Source organism: Urocitellus parryii, chromosome 3 (assembly GCF_045843805.1).
Source record: "Urocitellus parryii isolate mUroPar1 chromosome 3, mUroPar1.hap1, whole genome shotgun sequence".
Lineage (NCBI taxonomy): Eukaryota > Metazoa > Chordata > Mammalia > Rodentia > Sciuridae > Urocitellus > Urocitellus parryii.
The window spans coordinates 18,245,683-18,267,315 of record NC_135533.1 but is presented as its reverse complement, the minus strand read 5'-3'; the positions used below and the strand labels follow the sequence as shown (position 1 = coordinate 18,267,315).

The 21,633-nt window shown below is 44.6% G+C and overlaps 1 protein-coding gene and 1 pseudogene across 2 annotated transcripts in view; one reads left to right on the top strand and one right to left on the bottom strand.

The window, feature by feature from the left end:
- Positions 1 to 20,350, bottom strand: part of LOC144253961 (solute carrier family 23 member 1-like) — a 40,587-nt gene extending 20,237 nt beyond the window's left edge. For both annotated transcript variants that reach the window (XM_077796686.1, XM_077796685.1), the window contains exons 1-4: positions 20,239 to 20,350; positions 15,210 to 15,350; positions 11,691 to 11,848; positions 3,107 to 3,266 (exon numbers count right to left, since the gene is read on the bottom strand). In XM_077796686.1, coding sequence (XP_077652812.1) covers positions 3,107 to 3,266; positions 11,691 to 11,848; positions 15,210 to 15,350; positions 20,239 to 20,280 — 501 coding nt within the window. In that variant the 5' untranslated portion in view covers positions 20,281 to 20,350. The remainder of the gene's footprint in view (positions 1 to 3,106; positions 3,267 to 11,690; positions 11,849 to 15,209; positions 15,351 to 20,238) is intronic.
- On the top strand, positions 7,636 to 11,659 carry LOC144253587 (mitochondrial import inner membrane translocase subunit Tim10 pseudogene; annotated as a pseudogene).
- Positions 20,351 to 21,633: the final 1,283 nt, after the last annotated feature.

The window sequence follows — 21,633 nt, the reverse complement described above, 5'->3', positions numbered from 1 at the left end:
ATATCAAAGTTCTAGCCCCCAATATTGTGGTATTTGGAAATAGAGGCTTGGGAGGTAACAAGGTTTAGGTGAGGTCAGGGGAGTGAGGCCCCCCATGACAGCCTTAGTACCATTATATGAAAAGGAAGATTGTCTTTCCCATGCATCAAAGAAAGCTATGAGAGGACGTAGTTAGAAGGCAGCCATCTGCAAGCGAATGAGAGAGCCCTCACCAGAATCCAACCATGCTGGCAACCTGATCTGAGGCTTCCAGTCTCCATCACTGTGAGAAAATACATTCCTGTTGTTTAAGCCATGCAGTCTATGGTGTTTTTGTTATAGCAACCCAAGCTGACAAATATACCTACGCTTTAACCACATGTTTTTTTCTTCACTATCGCTTCTTTCCCACCACTCTTTAATTCAAGATTTAATTTATTTTACCTGAAGAATTTCTTTTAGTAGTTATTTCATGGAAGGTCAGTAGTGAATAAACTCTGTCCATCTTTGTTTCACTGAAAATGTTTGACTTTGTCACCATCCTTGTATGATATAGAATTCTATAGTTGGGGACCGAATTCTAGGATGACTGTTTTCTCTCAGCCATTTGGAAATATTCCATTGCCTTCCAACCTCTGAGGCTGCTTACTGAGAAGGCTGCAGAATGTCCAATTTCTATGCTTTTGTAGGTTGTTTTTCTTATCTTGTTACTTTTAAGATTTTCTCTGTGTATTTGATGTAGCTGCTTCATTATGATGTGTTCACTGTGGATTTGCTTTTATTTATTCCACTTGGGACTTAATGTGCTTTCTTCCAGAGTATTCCCATCTTTCATCTGTTCTACACTATCAGATGTTCTATCTTTTAATACTATTTACTCTATTATGGCCTTTTAGAATGCCAATTAGATGCAAGTGGACATCTTGTTCTATTCTACATTTCTTATTCTTTATTTAATATTCCTATTTTTTTCTCTCTTTCTGTGCTGAATTCTGGATTATTTCCTTATATGATCTTTCAGTTCACTAATCTCCCTGTGTATAAATGCTGTTTGATCATTAAATGCATTTTTAAATTGCAATGACTACATCTTTTTATTACTAACATTCTATTGATTTTATTTTCAAATTTCCCTGTTCTTATTCCACTTTATTATTGTGTGTAGTATGGTTTCTAATGAGTCTCAATCCTCTTAAGTTAATTTAAACATGTTGACTTAATAGCCTTTCAGTTTGTTCAATTACCTCTTGTTTCTGCTGAGTCTCTCTAACAATACATTATTTTCTTTTGTGAAATGCCGACATTTTCATCTCTGAGCTCATCTTCAGGGGATTGTTTTTTCCTGTGGGAGTCTTGTAGAGCTGGGAATGTGGATGATTCCATAGAGTGACTTCACATTTTCTTCTGCTGAGAGCCACAGGTATTTTGTTGACAGGACCTGTCTCCACTCCTGAGTTTGGGAAACTTGCCACCACCCTCACGTGTTGAGAGCTGTAGTTTTAAATCCTCAGGCAACTCTGTGTCCCAACACTTCCCACAGACTCCTGGGCAGAGTGAGAGAGAGGCTTCCTTTCTCTCTCCCTATCACAGACCTCTGCTCGCTGGAGGAATGCCCATCAGGACCCCAGCTGATCATTACAACCCAAACGTTGAGCCTTTGTCCTGTGTCTGGCTTGATTGCTCATACCACCATCGTAAGCCCCATGCTTCTGACTATGCTTTCCATCCTTGTTTCTAGAAAGAGGCATTGCCCCTTGGCTCTCTGCTCCCGTATGCATTTGAAAATACAGTTCATAAATCATTTTTATATGTTGGTACTGTGAGTGGTTCTGTGAGGCCTGAAGTACCATAACACTGGGAGGTGAAGTTTAAAGTGGTCTCATGTATGGAAAATTGAACTTGCCATTTCCCTACCCCCCATACACACAATTTACTACTTTTCCTGCAAGCACTGTCTCTTCAGAACAGAATCACTGTTCATTTTTCCCTCTCCATTGCTTCCTGAACCTCAGCAAGTCATATTCATGTGGCTTTCATCTGTGAATAGACAGTGATTTATAGTTGGTGTGCTGACCATGGGTGGGTTCCAGCCTTGACATGTGCACAGGTCAATGTAATTTAGTGAGACATGGAGAATCCACCCTCCAGCCCAATAGGGTGACCTGGTCAACAAAACCAACCAATTAATCAATTAAGAAAATCAGGTTGATACTTGATGGAACTTTCACTCATTAACAGCACTGATGACCAGAAGAGGGAGCAAAAACTATGAACGAATACTGGGCTTGTGGCCCATTGCATTGAACTCCTGGAGGTGGGAAAGGATGGTGCAGATGAGAGACTGCCTTAGCCCAGGCAAAAGGGGCTCCTGCGCTGGGCTGTGTTTTAGAGCAGGAGTTGGCCAACTTCTTCTGTTAAAAGCTACTCTTTGAAATGCTTTTTTAAATTTTGGGCCATGTGTGGTTTCTGCCACATACACCTTTTCTTAAGCAAACTTTGAAATATAGAGTTTATTCTTAGTTCATGGGCAGTTAAAGAAACATAGCCACAGGTGGAATTTGGTGCAAGAACCATAGTTTGCTGATTCCTGCTTTATGAAACTCTACAAGCACACACACAAAAAAAAAAAAGAGAGAGAGAAGAAAAAAGAAAAAGAAAGAAAAAAGCAAGAGAGAAAGGGAGAGGGAGTGGGAGGGGAGGGGAGGGGAGGGGGAGGGGAGGGGGAGGGGAGGGGGAGGAGAGAGGAGACAGAGGAAAAGAAAATGTATTAAAGAAATTGGAGCTTATCTCTGTCACTTGAACTCTTCCTCCTTGAAAGATTAAAAGTGTTCCCAAGGATGCCCCTCCCCACACTCTACACTCTCCTCGCCGGCAGCCCCCATCACCTCTCCTGCTCATCACCCTCTTTTATTTTCTTCATGGCACTGTGACTCCCTGACGTTTCCCTCTTGCATCTTCTTATTGGAGCACACCCACTAGAATGCTGGCTTCCTGAGGACAGGATCCTTATCTGTCCACTTGCCCATCACTATCCTAAAGCCCAGATCTTTCCTGGCAGGGAGCTGGATAATAAAGCTTCAGCCAATGAATTGACCCCACCTGTCCCCCCACCCCCTGAACCTCTTACCTCTCGGATCCTCTTCTGCCATTCCTCTGTGAACTCAGGTGAGCTGACATTCACCTGGCTGGCATTGAGTGTCCACTCTGGGCACTTCCAGGATGGAAGAGAGAGCATGGCTAGAGAAGGCGCCAATAAAGCAAAGGATGCTCCCTGGAGAATCGGCAACCTGGAGGAGCGGGAGGATGCAGTCACTTCCTGAGATCTCCCCACACAGGCCTGGCCCTCCAGTGCATCTGGTGACCTGGCAGTTATCAGAGCCAGGGCAAAGTGACTTCGGACCCGTGGTAACAGGCATGTTGTGCAGAACCAGGGCAGGTCAGACTAAAGCAGGGCAGAAGTATTTGCTCTACTCTGTAGAGAGTCCAGAAATAATGGAAGGGAGACATAGTACCTTGATCACTCCAGAAGAAGGAAGGACCAGGCAGAAACCATGAGCAATCTCAGAGGAGTGAAAACTTGGAAATGCATTTGGTCAATATTTTACTTCCTCTCGTGATTACCTTCTAAACTTAGTGTCTTATTTTGAAGTAAATGGTGATATATCTCCCTACATGAACTTGAAGTAAGCACCAAGTGCGGGAGACCATTAGTGGATGCGTAGAGAACCCAACCTCATTTAAGGCAGGAAGCCCCCTATGCTGCCAGGGCTAAAGCTACCAGCCCTGCCCTGAGCTAGGCACTCATCAACTCTTCCACAAAAAGCATCAGTTTTTGACTTTGTAATTTTTAGCATGGTTGTAATTGATAAGGTTTTCTGAAGTCTTATTACAAAATTAGCATATTTACTTCTCATTTTAAAAAGCGCATCATTGAATACTGGCTAGCCATTAAGCAAGTGTACATGGCATTTTTAAATTTACTCTTTTATATTTTGGATATTGCAGAATTAACCTAGAAGCGCTTTACCACTAAGTTCCATCTCCAATTTTTTTATTTTGAGACAGGGTCTTGCTAAGTTGTTGAAGCTGACCTCAAACTTGTGATTCACCAGCCTCAGTCTCCCAAGTTGCTGGGATTACAGGTATGCACCACTGTGCCCAGATGGACATGGTCTTTGATTCCTGAGCTAGACTTTACAACCTACAGCTTCTCAGGAAATTATTCATTAGGAACTCAGGTAAGCCCACTTCCCTGGGAGGGACAAACCCAAGATAATTTTACCCCCACTTTAGTCTAATGATACTGGCATGATTTTATTCCCTAATTTTATTTCCCTCTTGCTTTACCTGTTTCCCTTCGGTGAAAATGCCTTGAACCTAACTCCTTATTTGGGCTTCTCAAAGAACTTTCCACAGGCCCTTTCTGTCCCCATTGCCCTGCTGCAAAGACACTTCCTCATTTCTCTATCAATATCCTAATTTGGGGCTTTTCCACCTGTTTGTTTTTCAGGTGAGAAAATTGAGCCTAGAGAAGGTAAAGGACTGGTCCACGTCCCTTGGCACAGAGCCAGGGCTAGAATTCAGCCCCCTGGCTTTCAAGCTGAAAGCATTTCGATAATTGAAACTAGCACCGTCTGGGATCTGGGGGAGTGGGCACCCCCATTCACAGTGCTCTGTGTTTGTGACCCTGCATGGGGCGAGGGCAGGGAGGGGCTCTTGAATATCCAAGCAGGGACATTTCAGGCCCAGAGGCTGCTCCAGGGCTTCACATCCAGGGCCATCCCAGGAAATTATGGGAGCCTGAGAGACAGAGTAAACATTGTACTTCTTAGAGAAGTACAATGAAAAAGAAAGAGAAGAGAAATGCCTGCCAAAAATGTTAGCAAGAGTAGCCCCTCCTGTCCAGGGACCTGGCAGAACTCCAGGATTGTTCTGTCTCTTGGAAATGACCCAAAAGGAAGTGCTATGAGAAGTGCTTTGGATTAGAGACCATAAAGACCATAATAAGAGTGAGTACTCTCCTCTGGATTCTCTTTTCCATCTACCCTGGAAACCATCACCCAGCCTCCTCCACCTACACCTGCTGAGCCTTGGTCCTATGATGAAGAGGAATGAGACATGAACTTCCTGCCAAGCCATGTTCTCCTAAGACAGCTCAGGCAGAAGCACTTTGGAGGGGATGTTTTCCATTCTCCTTTGCAGACTGGTGCAGATTAGGTCAGAAAGGAATTTATAATGAACAGCTCCCGCTTGCACGACTCCTTCTAAAGGGTGCAGAAGGGCCTGGGGGTGTGTTTTCTACTGATCTTCCTTTGGAAAATCTGTAAGCAAAACATTTCAACCACAACTGGATGAGCTATGTCTCTTCATTACCACTTCTCTTTCCCTACACATTGCCCCAGGTGGCATTTAAAAGGCCAAGAGCATTTCTAGGATTTGGCTAAAGGGAAGTTGAGTCACAATGCATTTTATCAGAATGTCTACGACATATCTATGTCACTTGAGACATAAATATGAAATCATAAAATATAAAGGAGTACAGTATTATAGGTCATGATAAAAGAGAAAATAAAAATGTCCTGCTACTATATCTGTAGCACTTGTGATTTTTACCTCCTTTTAAAATTTTGTAATTTCTTGTGAGTTCTTTTTCCTACCTAAATACTCTTCTTTGTTGTGGTTTTTTTTATTCATAATGTTCTGCTCTTAGTCATAGAAGACAACAAAAACTGTATCAGCTTCAGGCTAAGCAAACCTGGATCCATCCTTGAATTACATGCTAAATTAATGTAAAGGAAGGAGGCCCTGGACTAGCCTGGGTGAGGCAGCTGACCAGGAACGGTCCATAGGACCCACCCAGAGAAATTTCCTGAGAAGGTGGTAACCCAAAGAAACCGTTTCTAAGCTTCTGGAGAATCCGAGCAGGGCAGGGAGTGGTGGTAGAGAGTGTGGAAGATGAGATGTGAGAAATTAGGGGAGGCATGTCCTTGGAGAAAAGGACACATTTTCCAGGCTTCCCAATTTTTCCCAGGTCATCTCCATGGTCTAAGGACTCCATTTTACCCAGGCAGATTTCAACAGTCCACATAAGCACAAAAAGGACTTGATGGTTGGAAAAAAGTGATTCTACTGGGTTTAGCAACTATTCACTTCAGTGATGCTACAAAGGAGCAGGGCAGGTACCTTCACGACTTTAGTGAACAGTTCCAAGTCATGTGTTTGGATCAGTGAATGTTTGCTGTCTTGGGAGCTGAGAACAGAATTCCGCTTCCCTATACATTGATAGCCCTTCCTCAGTACCAGTTGCCATATTAATTGCCCTTGAAGGTCCAGAACTGGGCCTCAACTAGGCCAATCAGAACTCTTCCCTGGAATTTTAGCATGAGCCACTAGTCAGAGTAGTGCTTACTCACTCTTGCGTAGTAAGTGTTTGGATGTCCAACAGCCCTGTCAAAGACTGTGTTAACTTTATGTGTCAACTTGCCTGGATTAAGGGATGCCCAGATAGCTGGTAAGACATTACAGGTGTGTCTGGAGTGTTTCCAGACAAGACTGGCATTTCAATCAGTAGTAAGTAAAGATCTCCCTCCCCATTGTGGGCAGCCATCAGCCTATCTGTTGAGGATTCAAATAGAACAAAAAGGATAAAGGAAACATGAAATCTCTCTCTTCTTGGGTGGGTCATCCCCCTTCTTATTCCCTCAGACCTTGCTGCTCCTAGTTCCCCAGATTTCAGACTCATCGAGGACTTACAGCATTGGCTTCCCACCCTCCACCCCACACCCCATGGATGGCCTTTGCACTCAGTCCAAGTCACACCACCATAGTTCCCGACTCTCCGGCATGCAGATGGCAGATCATGGGACTTCTTGGACTCCAATTCTACAGGAGCCAATTTCTGTAACAAATCTCATCTTCCATATGGCCATACACATCCGATTCTTTCTGCTTCTCTGGAGAACCATGCCTAATAAACACAGCAAGAACCTCTCTGAGAAAATGAAGCTCAGACACTGTCAGAGTCCTGTCCTCAAACCAGGAGGAGAGCAGCCTTAACTTAGACCTGAGCTTTGGAGGATGGAGCCTGGATCCTTTGAAAAGATAAATAAGATTGAAAAGTCCTTAGCCAAACTGACCAAAAGAAAAAGAGAGAAAACAGAAATTAATAAATTTGGAGATGAAAAAGGAAAATTCACCAGAGACATCACAGAAATCCAGCATATCATTAGGGACTATTGTGACAACTTAGATTCCAATAAATTGGAAAACCTAGAAGAAATGGATATATTTCTAGACAAATATATTTGGCAAAATTGAATCAAAAGAACATAAAAAACGTAAACATACTAATAACTTGTAATGAGATAGAATCAGTAATAAAAAGCCTTTCAATGAAGAAAAGCCCAAGACCAGATGGAATCTCAGCGGGTTTCTATGAACTCTTTAAAAAACAACTAATGCCCAAACTCCTCAAATTATCCCATGAAATAGAAAGAGATGGGCTCTCCTGGAAGTGGTCCACATGCTTACACCATGATCTACTTGGGCACCAGGGAAGGTTCTAATATTTGTTAAAATTAGGGACATGGTAGGAACTGTGTCTTGCACTGGGCTGTGCACACCAGGAGGAAGTTCTTTGCACAGTGCTAGGCTGAGATGGATCTGCTCAGGGCCCAACAGCTGGCAACAGAGCTAGAAGTGGAGATGATGGTGGACATGCACAACAGAATGACCAGTGCCTGCCACCAGAAGTGTGTGTCTCTCCACTGTAAGGAAGCAGAACTGTCCAAGGGCATGATTTGGACATTCATGAATAGATGGGCAAAAAGTCTACAGAGTTGTCTATGCAGAATGAAGAGGTGATGAAGAGTGTGCAGCAGAGCTCTGGTCCTGCAAGAGGCCCTCAGACAGCGTATACCTGGGGTGCACCTTGCTTCTCCCCACTTATTTAATAAAATGCCCCCTATTGGGTGTCATGTGAAGACTGCCAGGCCTAGGCTCTCTCTGGAGCATCTCCAGGAGGCCTGACTGTGGTACAGCTATCTTATAGAAGGGATATTTGTCACACTGGTATGTGACTGTGTGTATGTGTTTGTGTTTGTGTGTGTGTGTATGTGTGTATGTGTGTGTGTGTTTTAAAGCACATTTGTTGACACCTAAAAAAAAAGAAAGGGATGAAACTTCCAAATTCATTCTATTAAGCCAGGATTACACACATAACAAAACCAGATAAGGACACATCTAATGTAGGAAACTACATTAGAAAACTACAGAACAATACCCCTGATAAACTTAGATGCAAAAATACTTAATAAAATATTAACAAATCTTGTTCAAGAACATATTAAGAAGATTGTACGCCACAACCAAGTTGGTTTCATTCCAGCAATAGGATGGTTTCATATAAGCAAATCAGTAAATGTAATTCCTCATATAAATAGAATTAAGAAAAAAATCACTTAATCATCTCAATAGGTCTTCAACAAAATTCAGCACCCATTCATGATTAAAAACACAGAAGAAACTAGGCATAGAAACAACCTACCTCAACACCATAAAAGCTATATGTAAAAATCCCAAAGCCAACCTCAGAGTAAATGGGAAAAAAACTGAAAGTATTTCCTTCAAAAGCTGGGACAAGATAAGGACATCCACTCCCACCACTCCTATTTAATATAGTGCTGGAAATTCTAGCTAGAGCAGTTAAGGAAGAGAAGGAAATAAAAGGGGTAAAATAGGGAAAAAAAGAAGTCAAATTATCACTGTTTACAGAAGATATGATCCTTTACCTAGAAGATCAAAAAAAATCCACCTAAAGACTGCTAGAGCCAATATGCAAATTTGGCAAAGTAGCATGACACAAAGTCAGCATTCAAAAATCAATAACTTTTCTATATACAATGAATCAGCTGAGAAAGAAATCAGGTAAACAGTTACATTCACAATAGCTTCAAAAAAATAAAATAAATGCCTAGAAATAAATCTAAGTAAGGGGGTAAAAGACTTCAAAATGAAACCTATAAATCATTGAAGAAAGAAATTGAAGAAGACATCAGAATATGGAAAGACCTTCCATATTCATGAATAAGCAGTATTAATTTTGTGGAAATGGCCAAACTACCAAAAGTAATATACAGAGTCCATAAAATTGCCACCAAAATACCAATTACAGTCTTCACACAACTAGAAGAAACAGTCCTAAATTCATTTGGAAGAATAGAAAACCCAGAATACCAAAGCAATTTTAAACCAAAAAAGCAATGCTACAGGCAATACAATACCTGACTTCAAATTACACTACAGAGCTATAGTAACAAAAACTGCATGGTACTGGCATACAAACAAACACATAGACTAATGGTACAGAATACAAGACAGAGACAAATCCTCACATCTCTAGTCATCTGATCCTTGACAAGGGTGCAAAAACCATACATTGGAGAAAGGACAGCCATTTTAACAAATAATGCTGTGTGTAGAATAATGCAACTAGATATGTAGAATAATGAAACTAAACCCTTATTTCTCATGCTGCACAAAAATCAACTCAAAATGGATCAAAGACCTAGGAATCAAAAACTATACAAATCCTAAAAGAAAACACAGAGACAATACTCCAGCATAAGGCACAGGCAATGACTTTCTCAGTAGGACCACTAAAGTTCAGTAATACTGCCAAATATTAATAAATGGGATGATTTCAAATTAATTTCTGCACAGCAAAGGAAACAATTAGGAATGTGAAGAGAAAATCTACAGAATGGGAGAAAATCTTTGTTGGTTACTCATCTAACAGAATTAATATACAGATATATAAAGAACTCAAGAAAATTTACACCAAAAATCAAATAATCCAGTTAATAAATGGGGAAATGAATTAGACACTTCTCAAAAGAAAAAATACAAATGGCCAACAAATGCATGAAAAAATGTATTATCAAGTAGGGAAATGCAAATCAAGGCTACACTGAGATTACATCTCACTTCAGTTAGAATGGCAATCATCAAGAATGCAAATAATAATAAATGCTAAAGAGGATGTGGAGAAAAAGGAACACTTTACACTATTGATGAGGTTGTAAATGAGTACATCCATTATGCAAATCAGTATGAAGTTTCCTCAAAAGACTAGGCATGGAACCAGCATATGACACAGCTATACCACTTCTCAGTATTTACTCTCAAGAATTAAAGTCAACTTACTACAGGGATACAAATTCACAACAGCCAAACTATGAAACAACCTAGGTGTCCACCTATAGGTGAATGGATAAAGAAAGTGATATATATATATATATATATTCAGACCTAAAGAAAGATATGAAATTATGTCATTTGCAGGAAAATGGATGGAACTAGAGACATTATGTTAAGTGACATAAGTCAAACTCAAAAGGTCAAGGGTTATATGTTTTCACTCATATGCAGAAGATAGAGAGGAAAAACGAAAAGAAAGGTGGTGGTGGTGGGGATCTCGTGAAAGTCAAAGGGAGACCAGTAGAGGAAAAGGACTAAGAAAGAAGGAGGGTGGAAGTGCTGGGGGTGACACTGACCAAATTAAATTGCTTTATTATGAGCACATAGGAATATGTGATTTAAAAATCCCATCAATATGTACAACTATAATGTACCATAAGAAAAAGAAAGAACCTGAGAGAAAAATCTCAGATGCTGTCAGAGTCCTGCCCTCCCCACCAGGACAGGTATGCAGCCTACACTTAGCTCTAAGCTCTGGAGTATGGAGCATGGCTCCTTCAGGGAGAAAGGATCAAGGGGAGAGGCCCCCTCCCCATGAGTCTCTCAGCTTCTCTGCTTGAGTGGCCCTGTGCCCAATTGGGCCCTTTCCAGTCCTGATGTGCTAGAGCAGACAATGAAGGAACTGTGCACCCCCGGGCCTGAAGGTTGGCAAAAGACAAGGTGTTTGGGGAGTCTGTTGTGGGAAGCTTGGATGAGCAGGTTGGGGTGTCCTCGCGCATGCCTGTGAGACCATTTGTGATCTGGAGCAAAACATGAAGTGGGGTGGGTGGGGAACAGGCACCAAAGGAGAACTCTAAGGAGCCAGAGAAATAAAAATCCAAACCTGGCCTTCCAGCTGGGAAGACAGGGACATGCTGTATTTCAGAGCTTGTCAGCTTGGGTTTTGACTTTCTAACCTTCACACATGGAATCTTTGAATCTCCATTGATACAAACAAGGCCTGAGCAGAGACAGGGAGAAACAGAGACAGAGGGAGATAGCAGAGAGCTCAATGGCATTTGAGTCCTGGGTTCTTCATGTTCTGGAGACATGGACGTAACCCTGCCTTTTTCTCAGTTTGTTCTTTTAAGTTCATAAAGAACACATTTTCGGGACTGTGGCTGTGGCTGTGGCTCAGTAGTAGAGGGCTTGCTTAGCATGTGTGAGGCGCTAGATTCAATTCTCAGCACCACATATAAATAAATGAATAAAATAAAGATCCATCAACATCTAAAAAAAAACACATTTTCCCCTAAGCCAATCTGGATTTGTGTTACTGTCCATCAAGATCCTGGCTAATACAGATCATCAGTCTTGAGTTGGAGATAAATAGAGAGAGGGAAAGAGGTAAATGGATGGAACACCCCTCTGTTACACCACTCCAGCTTCCTACCCATCTCCCAAGCTGCAGGCCATGCAGACCTTACTGATAGTTGGCTGGTAAGTCCAAATCCAGGGGGAGTAGTTTTACTTACCTGACCCCAAAAAGCACTTGCAGGAGAGTGCAGATGCCAGAGACAAAGAAGATGGTGCTGATCAGGTAGCTCTGAGTCAGGGGGTCATGCTGCAAGCACAGATCCTTGGCCAGGATGAGTGGCACTGCTACTAGTGCTCCCAGGGCTGTGAGGAAGTGCTGTGGACACAGACAGGACATGAGTGTGTGAATTCTGTGACTATACCCAGTAAGGGTAAAACCCTACCCTTAACAAGAATGCCCTTCCCAGGTCCAGTCTCAAGAGCTTTGCAGGAATCCAGCCATGAGTGAGGGGCAAACATCCGAACTAGGCATGGGAAACAGTGACCCCACCAGAGGAACTGGGCTGTGAGAGCAGGGCTCAGGATCCAGGAAGTGGTATCCTAGGAAAGAAACTGAGGCAGAAACACAAGCACAGGAGGACACAACAGGAACCAAATGAGGGCCTAAGAATAAGAACATAGCAAGGGGCTCCTCACTCCATGACGGAACAGTGAGAGCCATTGACAAGGAAAGCCTGAGCATTCACTTGGAGCCACTGGCCCACGGCTGTTTGAGGTCTCCTGAAAGGACAGAGTTAGACCCAGAGTTCAGGACAGGACAGAGCTCATAGCTGACGGCCTCAGTTATGCAGAGGGTGAATTAGATGTAGATGAGTAATAGCCAGGAGATAAATAGAAGACAATTAGAGATAGAGTATATACATAAACACATAGCTAGAAGGAGAGGAGGTAGGTTGATAGGGGGCCAAGCAATCAATACAGTGTATGAATGGGCCACTGTCTCACACACTCTAACCCCAGAGCAGAAAAATTGAGCAGGTCTTAAGGGGTTTTCATGGGCTGTGGCCATTTCTGTTCTGAGCCACACCAAGTGTCCAGTGTGTGGCTTCAATCCCCACACAAAGCTGACCATGGAGCCAAGTGTTCTGGCACATGCCTTTAATCCCAGCTACTAGAGAGGCTGAGGTAGGAGGATCACAAGTTCAAGGCCAGACTCAGAAACTTAGAGAGACCCTGTCTCAAAATAAAAATAAAATGTAAAAATGGAATGGGGATGTACCTCAGTGGGAGAGTGAGTTCTGGTTCAATCCCCAGTGTCCACCAAAAATCTGACCACTGAGCCAAATGTTCTGAGAACAAAGACTCGTGAAGCCACCTGCTCCTTTCCTTTGCTCCGATCCTCCCCATGCTCTGCTGAGCTAGGCCATGCCTCTGCTGGCACAGTCACAGGGCCTCCTGTTGTTGTTGGAATAACTTTCAGTTTCCAGCTAGCAGCTAGCAGCTATGAGCAGCTCGGAGTGCTTGAAGGATCTGCACTCGTTCAGGTCTGATAGGAAGGCCTGCAGGATGGGATGCTCTGCTCTAGGGAGTCGTTAGTGAAACCGCATCCTTAGCACTTGTGTTAGCATTGCCAAGCTGCCAAGCCAGGAGACTGATAGCCAGGAGCTTCCACATGGAACTTCTAACTTAGAAACCCCCTCCCTAGGGACAAAGACCCTTCCTGATGATAGCAATGTTTAGAGCATCTTCATAGTGTGGTTACATTAGGCATCAGATGATTGACTTATGGATACTATCTTGCTCATGTATGATTGATGGGCATGCCGCACTCAAACCCTATAACAATTGTATGTATTCCAAAAATAAACTGAGCTACTGGATGACGACCTGAGGTGGGTCTCCAGCCAGTTCTCTCACCAGCTCCCGGAGTCTGTGTGTTGATTCCGCATCCCTATGCCCCATGACAAGGTAGCCGAGCAACTAACTGACCAGAACCTCAGCATGTTGTGGGTGCTGATAGGATCCCCCTGATTTGCAGCAAATGTACCATTGCAGGTTCACCCAGTAGAGTGGGGGTCTACCTCATCCTATAAGAATAGGGCCTAGGTGAAGGAAGGGTAGGCAGGCTTGGTTTGCTTGGGTTACAAAAGTTAGCTGCTGGGCCAAAGAATAAACAAGGAATGAGGGGAGGAAGAAAGGAGGGAAATTAAAAGCTCACTGTGAGGGGCAGTGCCTTGAAGAGTTCCCTCAAGGTGTCCTTAGGTGGAATGAAGACACAAGGCCCAGAACACCTGACCCTGCCTGTCCCTAGCACTCCTCCTGTCCACAAAACAGCCAGACCTACACAAAAAGGAGGCAAAATAAGGCACATTCTTCTGCTCTTATTTTGTTGGGGTTTGATCCGAAATCTCAATGTGAGCTAAATTAGACCAGATAAAAATTAGGGTTTTTTTAAGAATATTAAGAAAAAACTAAAATCCTCTATACACTGCATGCGCCTGTATTTCCATACCCCATATGCCCTCAGGGAAAAAGGAGTCTCAGAATGTGTACTACTCCAGCAGGACACGGGATTGGCCCTCTGAGAAGGACAGGAGGTAGGTGTCCCCTGCCTAAGATGGGACAGGCCTGGGTGCCAGGAAGAACCTTGGGCCACAGCACCTAGGGACAGGGACCCCCACATCTCTCCAGCCATGAGTGGAAATAGCAATGGAAGGAAAATGGAAGTGAAATCCAAGGCCAGGTTTTCTTTAAGGGGACAGTTCCAGCTCCTGTCACCATGCCAAGCAATGTCTCAAAAGGACCAGAGGATTATGTATTGAGGTTAATCCCCTGGTTGAATGTTCTGGAATAATCCAACCAGTATGAAGAGCACTGGTCTTCAGCAGAAGAAGGTGGGATGAGATATGTGTTGGAAGCAGAGCAGACTTTGAACTCCCACTAAAAGAAAAGTCGCCCACTCTTCTTTCCTTGATTAACCTGACAACTTCAACAAACCATAATCAGTGAGGGGTGAACTGCCCCTTAAGGAAGAGGAGTGGGGGCTCCAGAGAAGAAATGTCCATATGTATGTAGGTGCCCTTCGACAATCCTTGCCATCACTCCCATGTCCCTTTGAGATACATGACATAAGACGTCTCATCCTTCATGGCTTCTTATCAATGTTCTTGACCTTCCACCATTCAGTTCAATACAAGACACAAGATTGTCCAAACATCGACCAGTGTTTCATTTCCTACCTCATATCATGCCCAACAACAAGGGATGACCAAAATTATCAGGGTCAACTCCCTCTGGTTAGCAAACAAATCTCTTTTTCTCCCTTTTCAGGGCTGATAACTGAACTCATCACTTACCCATATACTAGGCAGGTGCTGTGCCACTAGGCAGGGTGGCACCAGGAAGCTGTTGAGCCTAGCCCTTCTCTGACTTCATCTACATGATGTAGACTTAACCAAGCCATTGACCCCACTCCAGAGAACAATGGAACAGTCAGAGTCATTGATGTGACCAGTCAGCTCAGCATGAGGAAGAATCCTTTTGTAATTACACATTTCCATCCCCAAATGCCCAGAGAGAGGGAGACTAAAGGGTATTGACTTCCCCTGAAGGTCAACCATATGGAAGATAAGATGCTAGCTGAAGTCGGCGGTGTTAACCGATTTGTCCTGGTTGTGTGACCTGGTAACATGGGAGGCAGAGCCTCTTGGGACCCAGTGCTTGCAGAGTGGCATTACCTGGATCCCCAAGAAGATGCAGAGATACCATGGTGGGATGTCCAAAACGCCATAGGCCAGGTGGCTACTGGGACTCTTAGACTGTCCATCCTTTCTTGTGTCCTGGCCGTCAGTGTGGAAACTGAGCACTGCATCATCTGTCTGTTAGGAACAAGAGAAGGACACATGTGAGCATTTCAAGAAGAAACGAGAACATTTCCTGACTCCCATTGGATGGAAGGACAGCCTTCCCAGGGCCAGAGGCAGTGGGGCAGGGATAATGTTAGTCAGCAGGTGATATAAGATCAGACTCCACACCCTGAGATTTCCTAAATTGTGCATCTGCATCCCAGCTTCTCTGTCAAGTCTGGAGCCATGCAAGGGGAGAGCAGGCCTTACCCAAAGCCTTGGCAGACAGGAGGCAGCTCTGTGGGGGAGAAGGTGGTAACCTCCAGGTTAGAAGATGGTAGGTTCCCTCATGGTACTTTGCATGTGCTTCCATTGCCAAAGCCCTGTTCCGAGTGTGTTTATCATAATGGACGGTTTCCATCCTTGTTCTTTCCTGGTTGTGAATATCAGGAAGAACTTACTGAAATTGCCTTCCTCGCCTTTGCAACCCCAGTCTCTAGTGCAGTTCCTGTGCTCAGTGTAGACAGGGTCACTGAATGTAACATGCCAAGTTAAAGTAGTGCAGTTCACACAGAAGGATCTAGTGTCAACAGCCAACTTGGACTCCCCCCCCGTTTTAACCAACATTAACTCTGAACTGTAGACCCTCTCTCCAACTCCTTGACTGTAGACCTTACTAGCCTTGGCCAAACTAGTAAGATTTTCAAGTCTCAGTTATTTTATCTATATAAAATAATTAACTCCTCCCTCACAGATGGTTGAGAAAGTTAATTTAATTTTCCAGTGCTGGGGATTGAATCCAAGGGAGCTCTACCACTGAACTCCATCCCCAGACATTTTTAATTTTTATTTTGAAACAAGACTTTGAACTTGCCATCCTTTTGCCCCAAAATCCCCAGTGGCTGGGATTATAGGCATGTGCCATGTCACCTGGCTAGAAAATCATATTGCAGGAAGAACCACATAATCCACGCCAGGAGCAGTGTAACTACCCAATAATATTAGCTATGGTATTTATTAACCTCTTTAAATGGAAGCGCTTTGAATATGGGCTGAGGCCCACAGCTGAGCATCTGACCATGGGTTGTAGGAATATGAAAGCATTGCCTCTGGTGTGGCCAGAAGTGTCAAGGCCACTAGCATGAAGATCAGCCACTCTATGTGAAGTGTTCACAGGGGCACCCTGGTCCCTGGCCAGACCATGGGGTCAGGGTCTGCACTCTTACAGGTATCTCATGGAGACATTTCTGGAAATAATATTGAAGTCATCCACTCCAATGCCCACCTCCATGTCTAAGTACCCTGTACTTCAGTCCAGCCTCCAAGAACATTTCTGGAGTAGGGCCATATTGTGACACTGATAGGCAGGTGCTGGGCACCTTGATTCTATGGGCTCCTTTCTACTTAAAAAAATATTAAAATTATATTTGGGGACTACATAGGTATAAAGAGGAATATATTAATAAAATAAAATATTTTCTTTGATCTTAAGTGTATTTCCTTCAACTAATTTTAAAAGAAATGAAAATTTTGTCACGGGCCTTCAAAAGTCCTAAGACCTTGGGAACAGTGCCTACCCAACCCAGTGGATCTCTGATTCTGCTCTGCAGAAGTGGCAGTAGATACAGTGAGTTCACCACTTGTTCAGATGAGGTAGATGTCCAGAAAACTGCCAGATCAAAAGCAGGGTGTTTGTCCCACATTCTTAAGGTCAGAACTGTCCCTAGGGAACATTTTACAGAGCCCCCTTCCTTACCCAGGGACTCCATCTCCAAAACTTCAGTTACTCAAGGTAAAACTATAGAGCAAAAATATTAAATGAAAAATTCAAGAAATAAACAAAATGTTTGTAAGTTTTAAATTGCATGCTGTTCCAAATAGTGTGATGAAATCTTACACTCTCCAGCTCCATCCTACTGGGAAGTGAATCATCCCTTTGTCCAGCATATCCACGCATTATATGCTACCCTCTACTTAAGTATTTAGTAATTGTCTTGGAAGGCTATATGGATGATGCTTGGTACCTGATTGCACATGAAAAAAATCTGTTTTTCCAATTGAATCAGCATTGGGCTAAATACAGAGGAATGGACTGCAGGAAGTGGTGAACTTCTGGGAACTTCTCATAAGGGGTATGCAGGAATCTGTAAGGGGCATCAGACAAAAACATACAGGAGAGAGAAGGAGGAGAAGGAGAGAAAAGATGTGTGACACAGGCTGATTGATTGATAATTGATTGATTGATTAATTGATTCTAGAAAGGTGACTCAGAGAGGTGCAGGCAGAATACAAAAGAACTTGGACAGATGTGATTCTGTCACTTCCCGGCTCAATGACCCTCGGCACATGACTTCACCTCTCCCAGCCTCAGTCCCCCCACCTAGAATCTGGGATAGTCATAATGGTATCAGAGTGTGAGCTCTGTGCTGCGTGTTGCCCACGAAGGCATGAGCTGTGGCCCCTACAGCTGTCTGTCCTCCCAGCGAGTTCACTTCATCTTCTCCCATGACCTCACAAAATTCCCAGGAAGGGGAAGGGCAAAAGGAAGAAAGAACCTTGACTGGGAAAACTGGTTGTAACCTGTCCTTTTTTTCCAGAAAAGGAAGAGTGGAGACCAACATGAAAGACTGTCGCCAGTCTGAATTCCCAAGTTCTGTCTTTATGTCAATACAGGCCATCTGACACTTATGGAAATCACATCTGCACTGGCTTTAAAACAACTGTTTGGGAAATTGATTCTCCATGAAATCCTACTTGAAAAAGTTTAAAACTTACAGCTGGGAAAATCTTGTATTCCCTGAGGACACCTGGTTCTCCCTTGGGAAAAACATATGTCCCTTCCATGAAGCCATCAGCTGGTGTTAGGGGAAAGCAGGGAGCCCCAGAATGACACTTTGACCTCGATGATGTGCGCCTGTCCCCAAACACAATGGTCTCCCTCTCCTTTTGTGGCACTTGGTGTCTGTTTTCCTCGCCTGTTTATAAATACATCTTTTGTTGTAAACGTCCTTAAGTCACCCATAGAAAGAGGTCTGCCATAGAAACAAAACCAGCAGGGACACGTGGGACACAGTAGACTTGGAGTCTGAGTGTCAGGAATGAACCCTGAGCATCTTAGACATCCACAGAAACAGGGGACACCTGTATTGCAGAGCAGGAATTATCCAGTGGGGGAGGGGGAGGCCTCTTCTGAGGGCATTTGTGCATGTGACCCACACAGCAGCAGAAGAAAGCCAATGAGCCCCTTCCTGGAGGAAGAATGGATTCTTCATGAAGCACACTCCAACAACGAGCACCGGTACAAAAGGATGGGCACCAACAACCTCTTCACGTTGACAGTACATCTCTCTATCCAATATGTGAACTGTAATTTCACTGGAGGATTTGACACAAAGACACATCTACTGAGCCTTGGCATTTTACAGCATGTTACAAGTTACAAAGATCTTCCAGTGCATCCTCTCCTCTGAATCTCACAACCATCTCATTGTCTCCATTGACAGAAGAGGAGACAGGATCAATGAAGTCACAAGGTGTCTGCATAGTAATCCACCACATCTGCAGGTATGGAGGGCAGTTGCCCAAGGCTGTGGCCCTCGGGGTACTGGGTGGTCCTTAGCCTCCCAGGAGTAGAAGAACAAGCAAGAGGAGGCCCTGCTGCAGTGGGAGCAGCAACAATCCCCCAGGTGAGGTGGGCCCCTTGCCTCTCTGACACCATGTGTACCTGACACAGCCATCCATTCCTCCCAGGGTCCAGACCCCACCTAACACCGCCGTTCACCTACGCTCAGATGAATTGTCCAGGTTTCTCCCACTGTGGCCTCAGCATCCCGCCTCAGGGTCCTTCCTTACCTGGTGCCCTGCTCCAAACCCACTGAAAAGGAGATGCACAGTTGCCCAGAACCACTGCTCTCCAGGTTCCTCATGGAAGCCCAAACTCTAGGAAACACAACAGCCTTCAGGAAATGGAGGAATGGAGTCATCAACTTAGCCCCCTGAATTTTTTTTTCTGAGAAATTTGGCAGAAGGAATCCTGTGGTAAGGCCAGCTGAGGAGCTTTTCTCTCAGTACCCCTCAGCTTTCTCAGAAGCGAGTACTGAGCACCATTTACAGAACGCTGACCAGCCATGGGCAGGGCCTGGCAACTGGGCTCCAGGGAACACTTTGTGAGCATAGCCCAGGTTCCCCAGGTTCCCCATGGCCAGTGTCCCCAGATCCCTTGGCTGTTCCTGGTTGGGGCCACAGCCCTGGCCTCCAGGAAGAGGCTCTTAAGGCCCTGCAGTGGGTGGTAACAAGAACACAGAGTTTCCTCTCAGGCCGCCCTGTTATTTTACGTGGCCACCACAGGTTGGAAAGGGTGCTGGGGCTGGGGCTCAAGGACTGGCTGGAGAAGCCTGAGGATGCTGGACAGTGAAGAGCTGCAGTCCCTCACCCTTCCAACAGGACCAGAGTGCCTGCAAGGAGGAAGCTCATCAGACAGTGCCTCCAGAAACATCGCCCTCTAGTGGAAGTTCTTCCCCCTGACTCTTTGTCCTCACTCCTTCCCAAGCCTTGGAATCTGAAAAACCTTCTCAAAAGAGAAAGTCCAAGGCTGAGCACCCAGAAAAACAAACACTCAGTTTCAACAGAGGCCTCCTGGAGGCAAACGGAAAGCCATCAGCATGGACCCAGCACGGTTGGGAAATCCAGCCTTCCTCCTCTTCCCACTGCTTCCTGCCACACACAGAGGAGTGCTCAGGAAAGTCTGTCTGCTGTGATGGTCACCTGAGGTGACAGGCCCTGAGGGAGCTGAGCTTGGAAGCAGGGAGGGAGCTACCATCCCGACTGATAATCTGAACCTGAGCAGCAGGACCCCCCTGGGACTCCCCAGCCTCCTTCCTGCTCCCCTTTACCTCTCCACCCCATCTCCACCAGCACTCACCAAGCTGCCATCGTGCCCACAGTTGCTGACCCCAGAGTCCATGGCAAGGTAGGTCTTCTCCTCTGGCTTCCCCTGGGGAAGCAGGACAGAGAACACTTACCAAGAGGCGACACAGCTGCCAGACAGAGGGATTAACTTCCCAAAGCCTGATTCAGGGCAGAGGGCGGGGCCCCGGGAGGGAAGGGCATGTAGCTCTGTCACAGACATCCCCTCCAGCCTCCTCCCCCAGGGGACTGAGGTGCATCCAACAGTGGCAAAGCTTTCATAATTGATAAGTGCGACAGAGAAGTTAATGGTCCCCGTGGCACCAAGGACATAAATCAGAGCACATGCTGGCCAGGGCGTGCCTGGAGAGAACTTGCAGGAAACCAGGCTTCAGGAGGAAAGGGGGAACAGGCGTGGGAGGAGGAGGAGGCTCTGCATTGAACAGGGAGGTTGAGAAGTTTTCTAAACTGAAAAATTTTTTGAGCTAGAATGGAAATCATCACAATAATTAATGAAGGAAAGGAGATTATCTCTTGTCAGAGCAGCAGCTACCCAGGCAGGGGTCTCACTGAAAGGAAAGGACAGGTGTCCAGGGGAGTGAAGGGACAGTGAAGGTCCGCAAGAGGGAAAGCAGGAGAAGGGTTATTTCAACATGCCCCAGCATGTCATAAAACAGTTTCTGTTCCTCAAAGGCGTTGCTCTCCATCTGCAGGAGAGAAACAGTAATCCTGCCTGCACCCGTGCAAGATAACTGAAATACCAGGAAGTAATCAAAAGGAGCTTAGCAACTTCTCCTTAGGTGCCTTTAAGAGAAGGAATGCTAGCCAGGCCTGGTGGTACCCACTTGTAATCCCAGCGGCTCTGGAGGCTGAAGCAAGTGGATGGCAAGTTGAAAGCCATCCTCAGCAACTTAGTGAGACCCTATATCCACATAAAAATAAAAAGGGCTGGGGATGTGGATCAGTGGTTAAGTACTCCAGGGTTCAATCCCTGGTACTAAAACAAATAAATAGATGGATCAATAGACAGATACAGGAATGATGTAAGACTTAAAGGGCATTCATTTTATTTTTTAAAGAGAATTCTAGCCCCTTTCAGGTACACTGCACCAGGGGTTCTGAGCTTCTTTCATTTCCCTTTTTAATAAAATCCCTGCTCATCTGTTTACCTTGGCGTTTGCAGTATTCATTCTTCAACTCTCTGTAATATGAACCCTGACTCCTGCCGGTACCATCTTGGGAGCTCATCTGGGATCCCCAATCCCCCAGTGAAGTAAGTCATTTGCTCCTGATGATCTTTGATTTCACTAGCTTTTGGAGGAAAATTGGGTACCCATCAGTCATTTAAAAGTAATTAGTGAGTCTTTTTGATGGGTTTCTGTTGTCCCCAATCACCTGCCCTGAGGGTCAG